The sequence below is a fragment of the Bubalus bubalis genome, chromosome 13, assembly GCF_019923935.1.
Source record: "Bubalus bubalis isolate 160015118507 breed Murrah chromosome 13, NDDB_SH_1, whole genome shotgun sequence".
NCBI classification, from domain to species: domain Eukaryota; kingdom Metazoa; phylum Chordata; class Mammalia; order Artiodactyla; family Bovidae; genus Bubalus; species Bubalus bubalis.
Window position 1 is genome coordinate 58,665,704 of NC_059169.1, and position 15,472 is coordinate 58,681,175.

The window sequence follows — 15,472 nt, forward strand, 5'->3', positions numbered from 1 at the left end:
TAGGAATACGTGTTATGGGTGGGGGGCAAATGGGAGTTTAATCTGGTTTTCTTTAATGAGGATATGTAAAGCCATGCTTCTTCATTCTAAATGGAAGTCTTCTCTAAGTGAATTGGCGAAGCCTCCCGTAATTGCATTTTGCAAGTGGCTGGATGAAGTAAGCCCACAGCTCTGTTTTTGACCAACTAAGAGAAGAGGGTGGCTTCCCAGGCCTTTGCTTTGATGGGAGTCAGCTAAACAGCAAGCAGCTGCGGAGACAGCCTGGCGCAGGGAGCAGCTTCTCTGTACGACTGGGACTATTTGCTGGGCACGGGGACAGATCTCTCTGTGGCGGCTCAGAACTCTGTGCTCTGGGAGGAGGAAGGAGGCTGGTCCAGCAGTGGGTATTTATTTTGGGGGTGGGGGGGTGGGCAGAGAATTCCTCAGGGTTCTAAAAGGAAAAAAATGAAGCTTCACCCAGCATAAGTTTGCTGCGGCACGTAATGATTCAGCACCTCTGTCTCTTTTTTGGTGTTCCCAGGTGACTCAGCAGTAAAGAATCTGCGTGCCAATGCAGGAGACACAGATTCGAGCCCTGGGTCGGGAAGATGCCCTGGAGGAGGAAATGGCAATCCACTGCAGTATTCTTACCTGGAAAATTCCAAGGACAGAGGAGCCTGGCAGGGCTGCAGTCCATGGACTCACAAACGAGTCGGACACGACTAAGCTACTAACATGATGAAAAACAAAAAAAAAAACGACCTTGTGTGTTCCTTGGGTCCACTTATCTGACCCTTTTCCAATGCCTGCCAACCTGGAAGTCTTCTCAGGCTGAGCACTCAGACAGGCTGCTGCTCCATATTCTGGAAAGAAGCCAGGAGCCATGGAGGAGAAGCTATGGGGATTGAAACTGGGACCAGAAAGAGGAAGGCCAAGAGTGCACGGCCCCTTTCTCATAGAGGAAACGGCCTTGAAAAACCATCCACTGGTCTAGAAACCCAAATCACACAAGAGGAAGGACCACGGTGCCCTAATTTTGGCTCACTGGCTCTCACTGTTAGTCTCTCAGTCGTGTCCAATTATTTGCGACCCCATGGGCTGTAGCCCACCATGCTCCTCTGTCCATGAAATTCTCCAGGCAAGAATACTGAAGTGGGTTTTGCTGTGCCCTTCTCCAGGGGATCATCCTGACCCAGGGATCGAACCTGGGTATCCTACATTGCAGGCAGATTCTTTACCATCTGAGCCACCAGGGAAGCCCCGGCTCTCGCTGGTTTCCTTCAGAACATTCTGGGCTCTCCTCTTGTTGCATATGGAGGAATTAGGGAATCAGTATTGCCTTCCTAGAAGCCCCTCTGAGAGGCTGTAATAGATAGATCATGCCCTTACATCATCCTTAATATACTGGGTGTGGCATTTCATCACCACTGAATCAGAGACCTGCCTCCAGCAAGCCAGAAGGGCATGCGTTTACCCACCACCCTCGCCAGTCGGGGCAGACCCACCACCAGGACACAAGGTATTCTTCTGGAACATAGGCCTGGCATCCATCTCTCTTTTCTGGAGCCACCCACAGCAATTTGGGTCAGAACCCAATAAATCAGAATCATTCCAAGCACCAGTGAAAGATTTTTCTTTATACTGAGCTGAGTAAAACACCTCCAAACAATGTGTGGGCACTTGTTTTTTATGGACAGCGTGCTATGGACTTAGGGGACATCATCAGTGGAGCATAAAGGAAAGCTAGTTCCTTTTTTTTTTAAGCCAGTGATTTATTTTTCCAAGAGACTGAAAGACTTTGGACAACAAATCCATTAAAAACCTTCATATAAACAGGATTTGGACAATTAAATACTGTGGCGATCAGCCTTTCTGATGAGTGGATTCATAGCTCTGAGCCTCAAGTAAAATATTATTTAATCAAGAGTGACCAGTAAATAAAAGTGAATCATCACATACCAAGTCCATTTTCATGTCATAATGCAGATTTCCTAACACTTGTCAGATTCACTGCTGGTTTTGCCAATCTGTTTTAGTGGATGAAGGTCTCAGTTACCATAAGAGAGAGAAGCCGGGCAAACCTCCCCAAGCAATGACAAGTCCAGAATGGGAACCAATCCTATTTTAAAATACGATAGTCCTTTGCATTCCCTTTACAAGTGGGCTTCCTTTCTTGTGAAAAGCTCTTCCTCCTAACAAATCAAAGATCAGCCTGTGAATGACCCCCTGAGAAATGAAACCCTCTGAGAAGTGGCTGGACAGTGCTCTGAACTGCCCCCCACAAGAGCTTCGGGGTCTGGGCACATGTCCTTCCAATGCCAGGTTCTGACACATGAGTATGTCACAAAATGAATGTAGTGGTTTGTAACTAGCATTTTGAAAAATATAAAGTTACAAAGGATGAAAATTTTAAAGCCAGGTTATTGCAGGTAGGAAAGGAAAGTACCGATCCATGAGATTTAGTTTCACACATGCACCCATGTACGTGTGTGTGTGTGTGTGTGTGTGTGTGTAACAATGTAAAATGGTGCTTTTACAATGGGTCACCGATGGAGAACTTGGAAAAACATTGTTCTGGTTTGCTGTCATAGGGAGAGGTCACCTTATGCAATAATTCCTGTTAAGTCATACACTTGAAGTTAAAATAATACCCCAACAACAAATGGAGAAGGAAATGGCAGCCCACTCCAATATTCTTGCCTGGAGAATCCCATGGACAGAGGAGCCTGGCGGGCTGTAGTCCATGGGGTTGCAAGAGTCGGACACGACCGAGGGGCTAAACCACCACCAACAACAAAAATAACAAAAACAGTAAAGGTGGTAGGTGCATGATGGACGGGCGGTGGGGGTGGCTGCGGAGGTCAGGAGGGGAAAACAAAACATCCTGGGCTGGCTGCTTTCCCAGGATTAAGTTCCTGGAGATGCACCTTCAGCCAGAGAAACAGCAGCTTCTCGGGGGCAGCTCCCACAGCCTGGGCAGGGGAGGTCCACTCTGCCATCAGTGGGGAGCACGTTCATGGCTGAGGAGCAGGGATGGTGAGCACACATCTGCCGGCTTGCTTGGGGCTGGTGAGCAGGCTGTTGGGCGCTGGTTGCTGGTCTTGCAGGGGAGGCAGTGGCTGGGCATTTGAGAGCCTCATCCATGGAGTCAGGCAGCCTCAGGCCCTGCCACTGCTGACTCTGCCACTTACTGGCCCTTGGGCAAAACGCTTCAGACCTCTCTAAGCCTCAGTTTCCTCATCTGGAAAATGGAGATGAAAATATTGACTTTATTGCTGTGAGGGTTGAGTGGAGGATCAGGCAGCTGGATACGTGTTGGTTCCCTCCAGCTACCTTGCCTGCTGTAGCTCCCACCTGCCGCTGGGGGGCAGGACGGACCGTCTGGTGGGGGAGGACCCTCTTCTCTTATTACCTGGTGGAGGGCTTGGTGGAAGGGGCAGGAATGGAGGCGGGGGTGAGGAAATGGTCCTGAGGAGGCCCAGGGCAGTGAGGAGGTGGCTTAGGCGGCCCCCACCTCCAGCCGGGAGCTGCTTCCTCCTGCGTGAACAGCAGACCTGCCACAGGAACTTCCCCGTAACATTCCCCCACCCACCCACCCCCGGCTCCAGGGTTCCCACGTCACCACCAGACCCTGTCTTCTGCCTCAGTGCAAGGCTGGAGAGGGCAGCTATCACCTCAGCAGAGCGTCCCTCCCTAGACGTCCGGGCCACGGACCCTTCCCCTCATTCAAGTCCCCCTCTGTCCTCCAGGCAGTGGGGCGTCGCAGCCTCGGGCCCCAGCTCTCCGAGTAACCAGAGCTGTGATCTCCTGCAGGTGGAGGACATCACCGCCAGCCATGAGGCTGCGCTCCTAGAGATGGAGAACAGCCACACGCTCACCCTCGCGATCCTGCAAGATGACCACGAGCACAAGGTCCAAGGTAGCTGACCTTGGGTGTGTGTGTGTGTGTGTGGCCAGTGGGGCCGGGTGTGTGCACCCACTTCTCCCGCTGCAGACACAAGGGGTCTCCCTTCACCTCCCCCTCCTCTATCCTTTCTTCCTTCCTCTTCGTCCTAGTATGTCCTTTGTGTTGCTTCTTGTGTTAAGAAAACACCAAAATCCAGGGCCTGAGTAACTTCTTTCCTCTGAAGCTGATCCTCTCAACCCTGAAGTCTAGACTCCCCAAGGAGCCATGGTCCTACCCCATGGTGTGGGGCAGCTGGTCTGGGGTACAGCCTCAACTTGTTAAAGCTCAGGTGAGTGAGTAAGTGAAGTCACTCAGTCGTGTCCAACTCTTTGCAACCCCATGGACTATAGCCCACCAGGCTCCTCCCTCCATGGGATTCTCCAGGCAAGAGTACTGGAGTGGGTTGCCATTTCCTTCTCCAGGGGATCGTCCCAACCCAGGGATCAAACCTTGGTCTCCCACGCCAACAGGGAAGCCCGAAGGTGATTCCAATGGGCGGCCAAGCTTGAGAACCACCATTTTCAAGTAGGTATAGAAATCCTGGGCTTTGTCTTGTGTGGTGGCCTTGCAATGGTTAGGACCACGCCAGCCTCTGATGAGGCCTGGCTGACCACACTGGGCACTCAGACCACATTCACCATGGGCAGAAGTGGACTCTCGGGATCTTGCTTTTTTACATTTTTTTTTTGTAACTTTGAATTGTCTTTGGGTACCTAGGATTTTATTGGGTTGGCCAGAAAGTTGCTTTGGGTATTTCCTTACAATGTCACAGAAAAACCCAAACCAGCTTTTTTGGCCAACCCAATAAGTCGGTCATAACAACAGTAACAGTGTTTAGTAAGTAGAGCTGAGATTTTTGACTCTGTGAAAGAAGCTTTTTACACATTCACATGCGTATACATTCAGTTCAGTTCAGTTCAGTTCCATTGCTCAGTCGTGTCCGACTCTTTGTGACCCCATGAATCGCAGCACGCCAGGCCTCCCTGTCCATCACCAACTGCTGGAGTTCACTCAAACTCACGTCCATCGAGTTGGTGATGCCATCCAGCCGTCTCATTCTCTGTTGTCCCCTTCTCCTCCTGCCCCCAATCCCTCCCAGCATCAGAGTCTTTTCCAATGAGTCAACTCTTCACATGAGGTGGCCAAAGTACTGGAATTTCAGCTTCAGCATCATTCCTTCCAAAGAACACCCAGGGCTGACCTCCTTTAGAATGGACTGGTTGGATCTCCTTGCAGTCCAAGGGACTCTCAAGAGTCTTCTCCAACACCACAGTTCAAAAGCATCAATTCCTTGGTGCTCAGCTTTCTTCACAGTCCAACTCTCACATCCATACATGACCACTGGAAAAACCATAGCCTTGACTAGACGGACCTTTGTTGGCAAAGTAATGTCTCTGCTTTTGAATATGCTATCTAGGTTGGTCATAACTTTCCGTCCAAGGAGTAAGCGTCTTTTAATTTTATGACTGAAGTCACCATCTGCAGTGATTTTGGAGCCCAGAAAAATAAAGTCTGACACTGTTTCCACTGTTTCCCCATCTATTTCCCATGAAGTTGTGGGACCAGATGCCATGATCTTCATTTTCTGAATGTTGAGCTTTAAGCCAACTTTTTCACTCTCCTCTTTCACTTTCATCAAGAGGCTTTTGAGTTCCTCTTCACTTTCTGCCATAAGGGTGGTGTCATCTGCATATGTAAGGTTATTGGTATTTCTCCTGGCAATCTTGATTCCAGTTTGTGTTTCTTCCAGTCCAGCGTTTCTCATGATGTACTCGGCATATAAGTTAAATAAGCAGGGTGACAATATACATCCTTGACGTACTCCTTTTCCTATTTGGAACCAGTCTGTTGTTCCATGTCCAGTTCTAACTGTTGCTTCCTGACCTGCATATAGGTTTCTCAAGAGGCAGGTCAGGTGGTCTGGTTATCCCCTCTCTTTCAGAATTTTCCACAGTTTATTGTGATCCACACAGTCAAAGGCTTTGGCATAGTCAATAAAGCAGAAATAGATGTTTTTCTGGAACTTTCTTGCTTTTTCGATGATCCAATGGATGTTGGCAATTTGATCTCTGGTTCCTCTGCCTTTTCTAAAACCAGCTTGAACGTTTGGAAGTTCATGGTTCACGTATTGCTAAAGCTTGGCTTGGAGAATTTTGAGCATTACTTTACTAGTATGTGAGATGAGTGCAGTTGTACGGTAGTTTGAGCATTCTTTGGCATTGCCTTTCTTTGGGATTGGAATGAAAACATTACTATCTGTAGTAATGCATTTTTTAATATAAATTTATTTATTTAATTGGAGGTTAATTACTTTACAATATTGTATTGGTTTTGCCATACATCAACATGAATCTGCCACGGGGGTACACGTGTTCCCAATCCTGAACCCCCCTCCCACCTCCCTCCCCATACCATCCCTCTGGGTCATTCCAGTGCACCAGCCCCGAGCTTCCTGTATCCTTCATCGAACCTGGACTGGTGATTTGTCTCATTTATGATATTATACATATTTCAATGCCATTCTCCCAAATCATCCCACCCTCGCCCTCTCCCACAGAGTCCAAAAGACTGTTCTATACATCTGTGTCTCTTTTGCTGTCTGGCATACAGGGTTATCGTTACCATCTTTCTAAATTCCATATATATGCATTAGTATACTGTATTGGTGTTTTTCTTTCTGGCTTACTTCACTCTGTATAATAGGCTCCAGTTTCATCCACCTCATTAGAACTGATTCAAATGTATTCTTTTTAATGGCTGAGTAATACGCCATTGTGTATATGTACCACAGCTTTCTTATCCATTCATCTGCTGATGGACATCTAGGTTGCTTCCATGTCCTGGCTATTATAAACAGTGCTGCAATGAACATTGGGGTACATGTGTCTCTTTCAATTCTGGTTTCCTCGATGTGTATGCCCAGCAGTGGGATTGCTGGGTCGTATGGCAGTTCTATTTCCAGTTTTTTAAGGAATCTCCACACTGTTCTCCATAGTGGCTGTACTAGTTTGCATCTCCTTCATTTATTGCTTGTAGACTTTTGGATCGCAGACTTTTTGACTGGCGTGAAATGGTACCTCATTGTGGTTTTGATTTGCATTTCTCTGATAATGAGTGATGTTGAGCATCTTTTCATGTGTTTGTTAGCCATCTGTATGTCTTCTTTGGAAATGTCTGTTTAGTTCTTTGGCCCATTTTTTGATTGGGTCATTTATTTTTCTGGAATTGAGCTGCAGGAGTTGCTTGTATATTTTTGAGATTAATTTTTTGTCAGTTTATTCATTTGCTATTATTTTCTCCCATTCTGAAGGCTGTCTTTTCACCTTGCTTATATTTTCCTTTGTTGTGCAGAAGCTTTTAATTTTAATTAGGTCCCATTTATTTATTTTGCTTTTATTTCCAGTATTCTGGGAGGTGGGTCATAGAGGATCCTGCTGTGATTTATGTCGGAGAGTGTTTTGTCTATGTTCTCCTCTAGGAGTTTTATAGTTTCTGGTCTTTTGTTTAGATCTTTAATCCATTTTGAGTTTATTTTTGTCTATGGTATTAGAAAGTGTTCTACATTACTACAGATAGTAAGCATATACATTACTATCTGTAATTTTTTTTTTCAATTTTACCTCTCCTCACTTTTTTTCTCTCTCCAGTCAGCTGGTTGCTAAATTAGATGGAAAATAATTAATGTAAGAATAGATTAATACATTTTTTAATGCCATAATTTTTAATGTATAATTTTTGTAGTTGCAAAGGCCTCTGTTAGCAATATAAAACCAAAATACAGTAATAAAAAGGCTGATACATTCAACTAAATAAAAGTTGTCATAAAAATATAAACAACTTCAAAAGGCAAACTACAATTAGAAAATATTTTCTACATCTATACAGCAAAGGACAAATTCTCTTACTATATCAGTTCAGTCCCTCAGTCATGTCCAACTCTGCGACCCCATGGACTGTAGCACGCCAGGCCTCCCTGTCCATCACCAGCTCCCGGAGTTCACTCAAACTCATGTCCATTGAGTCAGTGATGCCATCCAGCCATCTCATCCTCTGTCGTCCCCTTCTCCTCCCTCCTTCAATCTTTCCCAGCATCAGGGTCTTTTCAAATGAGTCAGTTCTTCACATCAGGTGGCCAAATGGGAGCGGGGGTCAGGATGGGGAACACATGTACACCCATGGCTGATTCATGTCAATGTATGGCAAAAACCACTACAATATTGTAAAGTAATTAGCCTCCAATTAAAACTAATTAATTAAAAAAATTAAAGATGCTTGCTTCTTGGAAGAAAAGTTATGACCAACCTAAACAGCATATTAAAAAGCAGAGACAAAAAAAAAAAAAAAGCAGAGACATTACTTTGCCAACAAAGGTCCATCTAGTCAAAGCTATGGTTTTTCCAGTAGTCATGTATGGATGTGAGAGTTGGACTGTAAAGAAAGCTGAGCCCTGAAGAAGTGATGCTTTTGAACTGTGGTGTTGGAGAAGACTCTTGAGAGTCCCTTGGACTGCAAGGAGATCCAACTAGTCCATCCTAAAGGAAATCAGCCCTCAGTATTCATTGGAAGGACTGATGCTGAAGCTTAATACATTTGAAGAATCGGAGTATCAGTTTTAAAATCATTTTTAAAATGTTCTTTGTCAATAACGAGGCACACTGTGTTAGCAGTCAGTGTTCACGTGGTTGCCTCCTCAAGCTCCAGCCCCACCACCTCTGGGAACTCTTGGTGCATTGAAGAGTCCAAGCTGGAGGCAAGGAGAGGACAGGAGAGGAATTTCCTGAGAACCAATTTAATGTATTACCTGTGTCCTGAGAGCACATCTCATGCTTAGAGTACCAGTTCCCATCCTTGGATGAACACTGGAACCACCTGTTTTTGTTTTTTTTTTTTAAGTACTGATGCGTAGATCCCATTACAGACATTCCAATTCGATTGCTCTGGGGATGAAGCCCAGACATCAGGGTTTTTTTTAAAGCTGCCCAGGTGATTCTAATATGTAGAAAAATCTGAGAATCACTTAGAGCATCATGTTAAGTATGGGACAGAGTGCCATGACCTCGGAATAATGAAGTACATCATGGGTACATAGATAGTTGCCATGGTTTATGCTGTCTCCAGGATAGATGCTGACTTTAATTTGCTGGTGAGGTACTGGGATCTCCTGAAAATGGCCTAAAGCCCATCACCTTGCTGTAGGAAAATGGTCTCAGAAGAGGGGACAGGGATGGAAATGTTACATTGAACGTTGCCTTTTGTTTGTGGATTTCATGTAAACAGACCTGGTAGATTTTTCTGATTAATGAAGTCTCACCTAGACACCACATCCAGGGCCTTTGAATTATATATAATGTGCAGACAATGCAGACACATGTAACGGTAACTAAAATATTCATTATTATGGTTGATGCTCTCAGTGGCTATTAACAGTAATCATTTAGACAGAGGCACGTAGACCAGAAGGCCACATGGTTTTATGGCAATGAACTAATCACAAATTTTTCTTTTTTTCCTCCAAATGTAAACTTCAGCTGTAACAACTGGATTTCTTAGAGAGCTTCACCATCATTAGTTAAAAGACCTGGGTCAACGGGAACCACAGAATTTTTCCTAATTGCAGCTCATGCCAGCCAGGAAGATGATTATTGGTCTCCAGTACTCTCCTGTGCTAAAACATATGATACAGGCTGATTAATGAGACCTTTCTTCCCTCCAGTTATAACTGGAAAACAAATTGCTTCTGTAGCTAGAATGAGACGGGCTTCATCCAGCTAATAAGACCATTCCCATCTGGAGAAAAATAGAATCCATTTGCTTAATAATTCTTACATAACATCTCTTCTGCCTAACTTGCAAATTATTACTGGAATGACACTTTTCACAGAATAAAATTGTTCCAAACACTTCAAGAGGATTTCATCCAGTGAGTCCTTCATTCTGCCTGAATGTCTCAACGTTGACTCTCTGCTCAAGCAAACCCTAGCAATCTGTGGTTTCCAGAGTGTGGTCCAGAAGCCACCAAGGGGACCTTGCAAGCACTGCATTGGTCCCATTCACCTATCCATTCTGCAGCAAGCCCACACGCTGCTGTCCTTGGAAGACTCCCTCCTTCAACCTGAAATTGCTGCTTTGTAATGGAAAGGAAAAGTGATCCTGGGAGGGAAGAAAGTGGAGATTTAATGTTAATCACTCAGTGGTTTTACCATCGGGAAGAGTTGGAAAATCAATGAGTGTTGTGAATGGAGAAGCTGATTCGGCTAGGGTGGTGGTTGAGCTGCGTGTAAAGGGAGTGTGTGTGTAGGCGGCTCTGCTTGCTTCCCTCCTTCCTTTCTTTCCTCTTCCTCTCACTCTTTCTTCTTTTTCCCTCCTATCCTCTCTCCCTCTCTCCTAAACAACATCACATGCAATTTTAAACTAATGGAGAGATCTCTTTTGGCTTAAGTCTGCTATATACTGGTGTCCACTAGTCACTTCCGTCACCAGTCTTCATCTGGCAAAAGAATCTTGTTTGACCCCTTTTCCAGAGAAAGATCAGCTTAACAATTTGATGTCTCCTCTGCAGAACTGATATCGACCCACGAGCTTGAAAAGAAAGAATTGGAAGAAAACTTTGAAAAGCTGCGGCTGTCATTACAGGTTAGTTTTTCCTAACTCTGACTTTAAGGCAATGGCAGCAGACATCTATTCCTGACAGTTCTTCCTGTCTGTAGGCATTTATGTGGCACCTGCTGTGTACTGGAGCCTGCACTAAGCAGTGGAATATGGGGGATAAATAAGACCTAACTCCCTGCCCTTAAGGAGTTTTCTGTCTGCTCAGAGCTCATCCTTGCACAGAATGGATAATACCATTGGTGCCACGGACTGCTCCCCACGTGCTATGGTCAGAGCCATGTTTAGGGGAGGGGGAGGATTGGGGGCAGAGTATTCTAGGCAGGGGGAATGGGGTAAGAAGAGTCATGCAGGATAGAAGACACAGCAGATGCTCTGGGAATTGTTAAAGCAACTTTGATACCCTGGAGACAAAAGCTTCTTGCTTTGGGGCATCCCACTTCCAACCTACACGAAGCATGGGTCTCGGGTGCCAGGGGTGCTACCTGGCTTCCTTCTGGCCTCAAGGGGAGACTGACAGGCCTCTCAGATCACTGGCCTGCCTCTCCCTCCGGCCTGCCAGAGTTGCCCACCCCCACCCCCACCCCCTGGCCAACTTCTTCTGTGAAAAGCTGTTGACCGTCCCCAGGCCTAGGGAAGGGCTGTCGGAGAAGCCAGGGAGAGGTTGGTGGCCCTGCCTCCGTTGGCAGCTGTTGGCGTCCCAGTCCTAGAAAGATTACCTTTGAAATATTAGGGATACTCACATTTGGAGGTTTGGAAGGCAAAGACCATAACTCAAATAGAAAGGCGGGAATTTTGCTTTTTGAATAGCTCACTTTCCCCAGGCAGTGTTTCTTGCACAGTGTCTGCCCTGCCAAGCAGAGAATCTAGGATTATGGAGTGTCACACTATTGAGTGGACTTTGCAAAAAATTTTAAATGGGAAGCTGCTTGCTGCATGCCCACCCCCGATCCATCGATCCATCAGTGGGCCTGCATATACCCCCATACCCCTCATGTGGCTTATCCTTGGCAGGTTAACCCCAAACTGCCTTCTTTGTGTACCCTACATTCCACACTGTACTAAATCGTTTCAGTTGTGTCTGACTCTTTGTGACCCCATGAACTGTAGCCTGCCAGACTCCTCTATCCACGGGATTCTCCAGGCAAGAATACTGGAGTGGTTGCCTTGTGCCCCTCCAGGGGATCTTCCCCACCCAGGGATCTAACCCGCGTCTCTTACATCTCCTGCATTAGCAGGTGGGTTCTTTACCACTAGCGCCACCTGAGAAGCCATTCCACACCACCCAGATACATTACCCTAAGGAACACAAACCAGGAATGTAACAGCCGTACTGTAATATATCAAAAACCCACAATAGTCCAAAACCAAAAGAAAGAGTTTTGTTTCATCAGCGAGTCTTCACTTTGCCACGTCACGCAGTCATGAACCGTGCACATTTTAGTGGTGACTCACCAGCAGAACCCATTTGAGCTGGAGACTTTCAGGTACAAGGTGGGTGCAGTTGCTTAAACCAATTTCCTTGGGCTACTGGCTGCTAGAGAAACAGTTTGGGGTAAAAGATTTGAGTTTGGGGCTTAAATCCCACTGTATCTCCTCTTAATAGATTTTAAGTCATGGACAGTTACATAAGCTGTAAACATTAGTTTACTCATCTGTAAAATGGGGATAATACCAGTTCCTTCCTCAAGATATGAGCAGCTTAAGGGAAATGAATGTGTGTCAATGGAGAAAACTAATCAGTAGTCAATCTAATAAAGAAATGGAGAATTTTATTCAAGCCAACCTGAGGATGAGAACCCAGGAGACAATCTTCATGTGGAATACAGGCATATACAATGGAATACTATTCAGTCATGAAAAGGAATGAATTTTGCCATTTGCAGCAACATGGATGGACTTGAAGGGTATTATGCTAAAAGTGAAATAAGTCAGGCAGAGGAGGACAAATACTGTATGATATCACTTAGATGTGGAATCTAAAAAATACAACAAATTAGTGAATATCACCAAAAAAAAAAGAAACAGAATCTTAGGTATAAAGAACAAGTTAGTGGTTATCAGTGGTGGGGAGGGGCCACATGGAGGCAGGGAGACAGGATATAAGACAGTCTCAAGGATGTATTGTACAACATAGGGAGTATACCCAATATTTTGTAATAATTGTAAAATGGAAAGTAATCTTTCAAAATTGTATCTAAAATTTTTTTTTATTTAAACAAAGACAAAAATCCCTGAGATTATCCCACCTGTTATAGGTCAATGCACAGTTGTACAAATTTTTGATATAAAAGGTCTAGCATCAAAGTAACACATTGACAGTGTACATAGTCCAACAGGGTGAGTAGCAGGTCACTATGACACCTTAAAGGATTGAGAAAGGAATCTTATCTCCTAAGGAGTTACCTTGCTGGCACCTGGAAAATTTTGCTTTTCCAGGTGCTCACCAGCAAGGTGAGCACGCATCCCTGTGTCTTCTAAGGGGATCTAATTAATGTATAAAATGGCACCCTACTCCAGTACTCTTGCCTGGAAAATCCCATGGACGGAGGAGCCTGGTAGGCTTCAGTCCATGGGGTCGCTAAGAGTCGGGCACGACTGAGCGACTTCACTTTCACTTTTCACTTTCCTGCATTGGAGAAGGAAATGGCAACCCACTCCAGTGTTCTTGCCTGGAGAATCCCAGGGACAGGGGAGCCTGGTGGGCTTCTGTCTATGGGGTCGCACAGAGTCGGACACGACTGAAGCGACTCAGCAGCAGCAGCAGCAGATACCCAGTGCACAGTGAAGAGGGGTAGTGGCCCATATGGGCAGAGAGGGTATTTTATGTTCAAAATTTTTCTGGTCCTGCCTTAGAAATAAATACATTTCATCATGTGTAAGGTGTATAGAGCACTAGGCAACAGCTACTGCTTTATAATATTTCCAGGCAATGTCACGTTTATCATCATCATTATGGTACCATAGTAATGACATAGGAGGCAGAATCCTTCAGGACCTGTCGTCACCGTGTTTAGTGGGGCTGGTGGGGTGGCAGGGGGAGAGGGGGTGTGCTCAGGGCTCAGGCAGAGCAAGGAGTCAGGGTCAGTTTGACAGCTTCTGGCTTGAACTTTACAAATACAGAGAGTTCTTCTTTGAGATGGATTAATTGTCCTTCTTGAAGTCTGGGCCGGGGGTTGCGGTTAGAGGCCAGACTGGACACCTCTCTGCTGATGGTCTGCCTCTGTGAGGTTGGTTATTGAATTACTAAATGCCCCCCTCGCTGCAGGCTTCTTGTTGGGGCAGAAGCGAGACAGCATTCCCATCTCAGAGTCAGGTCGCCTGCTTTGGGCACCCCCTGCCCCCCACACTTTCTGTGCGGCAGCAACATTCACCCGTCAGTGTCTTGTGGTCCGTTCTGGACAAGGCACCAAGGTGGGGAGACAGTGGGCACTTGGGGGCCTCTCCCCCTGGCATGTGATGCCCTTTTTGGGGGACCCAATGGGGGCCCCCCTGACCTCACCGCCCCATGAAGAGCAGCCCGGGCAGGGGGTGCCTCCCAGGGGCTGTGTCTGTGAGGATCTAGCTGGATGTCTCATGCGTTACCTGCAGGACCAAGTGGACACGCTGACCTTCCAGAGCCAGTCTTTGCGGGACCGAGCCCGGCGCTTCGAGGAGGCTCTGAGGAAAAACACAGAGGAGCAGCTGGAGGTACCATGAGCTCTCAGCCTCCCAGCACCCTGCAAGCCTGGGGCTCCCCCAGCATCACCCCAAAGACAGAGCCCCTGTGCTGATCTGACTCCAGAGCGACAGTGGTCGGGGCCTGCCAGGATTTTAAACATACATCCATAGGCACCTGTCCTGAGTCAGCACAGCTGTGGGTTCTCCATCTGAGTGTTATTCTTGCTGCATTTCACGGGGCTCCCCAGCCACTGTCCATGAGCCCCTGGGACAAGCTGGACCTGGAAATGCCTCTGCCTCACCCTTACCCCCACCCCAACATCTCATTCCTTCCCAACCCCAACTCCACAGGGAGGCATTACTGAAGGTTGAAGGTTTCTTTTTCCAGAAACCCTGGCAAAATTCCTTCCCTCTATGTAGGGTTGCCAGTTGAAATCCATGACACCCAGTGAAATGTGAGATAAATGAGCTTTTTAAATACGTTTCCTACAGTACAAAAAAGTTGTTTATGTTACATTCAGACTTAACTGAACATCCTGTCATTTTATCTGTCACATCTGGCAGACTTACCCCAACAGTTCTTTTTCTACAATGCCTTTTTAAACTACTTTGCTCATTTCCTACGCAGGGTGTGGAGGGGGCGGGGCTGACCATGGGCACAGGTAGGGACCTGTATCAATCTTTGCCTGTGTGTTGAACCAAGTAGCCTGGGCGAATGTTAAAGGCCAATGTTGAATTTAGTGTTTTTGCCCACTAAGTTCCCTTGGGGGGCTGGGCTGGTAATATTCGGCCACCCCAGTATCTGACATTTCAGGGACTGATGGCCTACCCTCTTCTGCTCCCCACGGAGCTGGATTTTTAGTCTCACTCCCAGTGGAAACTCCTGGGCATCTTTATCAGGGAGGACTGTGAGCATTCTTGCCCACCTGCCCCCTTGCTCTTGTTAAGCTTGTTAACAGAGACTAGATTTCACTGAGTTCACAACGCTGGTGAATGCTGGGCTTTGCCGGAGTGCCTGGGAAACAGCTCCTTGCTCTCTGCCCCTGCAGATTGCCTTGGCTCCTTATCAGCACTTGGAAGAAGACATGAAGAGTCTGAAACAGGTGTTGGAGATGAAGAATCAACAGATACATCAGCAGGAAAAGAAGATTCTTGAGCTGGAAAAGCTGGTGAGTCGCCTGTAACCCTGGGAGGCCCCCATAACTGGCGTGATATTCCCGCTGCCCTTGTGGATGAAAGGATTAACAGCGTTCGAAGGAGCATCTGGCCCTTATCTGTCCA

General features: G+C 46.4%; 1 protein-coding gene and 1 long non-coding RNA gene across 9 annotated transcripts in view; one reads left to right on the top strand and one right to left on the bottom strand.

The window, feature by feature from the left end:
* The window catches only part of MTUS2 (microtubule associated scaffold protein 2), a 392,307-nt gene that overhangs the window by 369,901 nt on the left and 6,934 nt on the right, over window positions 1-15,472 (top strand). For 7 of the 8 annotated variants that reach the window (XM_006078577.4, XM_006078579.4, XM_044927309.2 and 4 more), the window contains 4 exons: window positions 3,793-3,898; window positions 10,485-10,558; window positions 14,123-14,221; window positions 15,241-15,360. In XM_006078577.4, coding sequence (XP_006078639.3) covers window positions 3,793-3,898; window positions 10,485-10,558; window positions 14,123-14,221; window positions 15,241-15,360 — 399 coding nt within the window. Of the gene's footprint in view, window positions 1-3,792; window positions 3,899-10,484; window positions 10,559-14,122; window positions 14,222-15,240; window positions 15,361-15,472 lie in introns of those variants that run through there. The other variant, XR_006544081.2, reaches the window with a different exon arrangement.
* On the bottom strand, window positions 10,065-15,244 carry LOC123328999. The gene is made up of 3 exons (XR_006544082.2): window positions 14,117-15,244; window positions 11,275-11,381; window positions 10,065-10,075 (listed from the first exon to the last, which is right to left on the bottom strand). It is a non-coding gene; the product is annotated as an uncharacterized LOC123328999 (long non-coding RNA).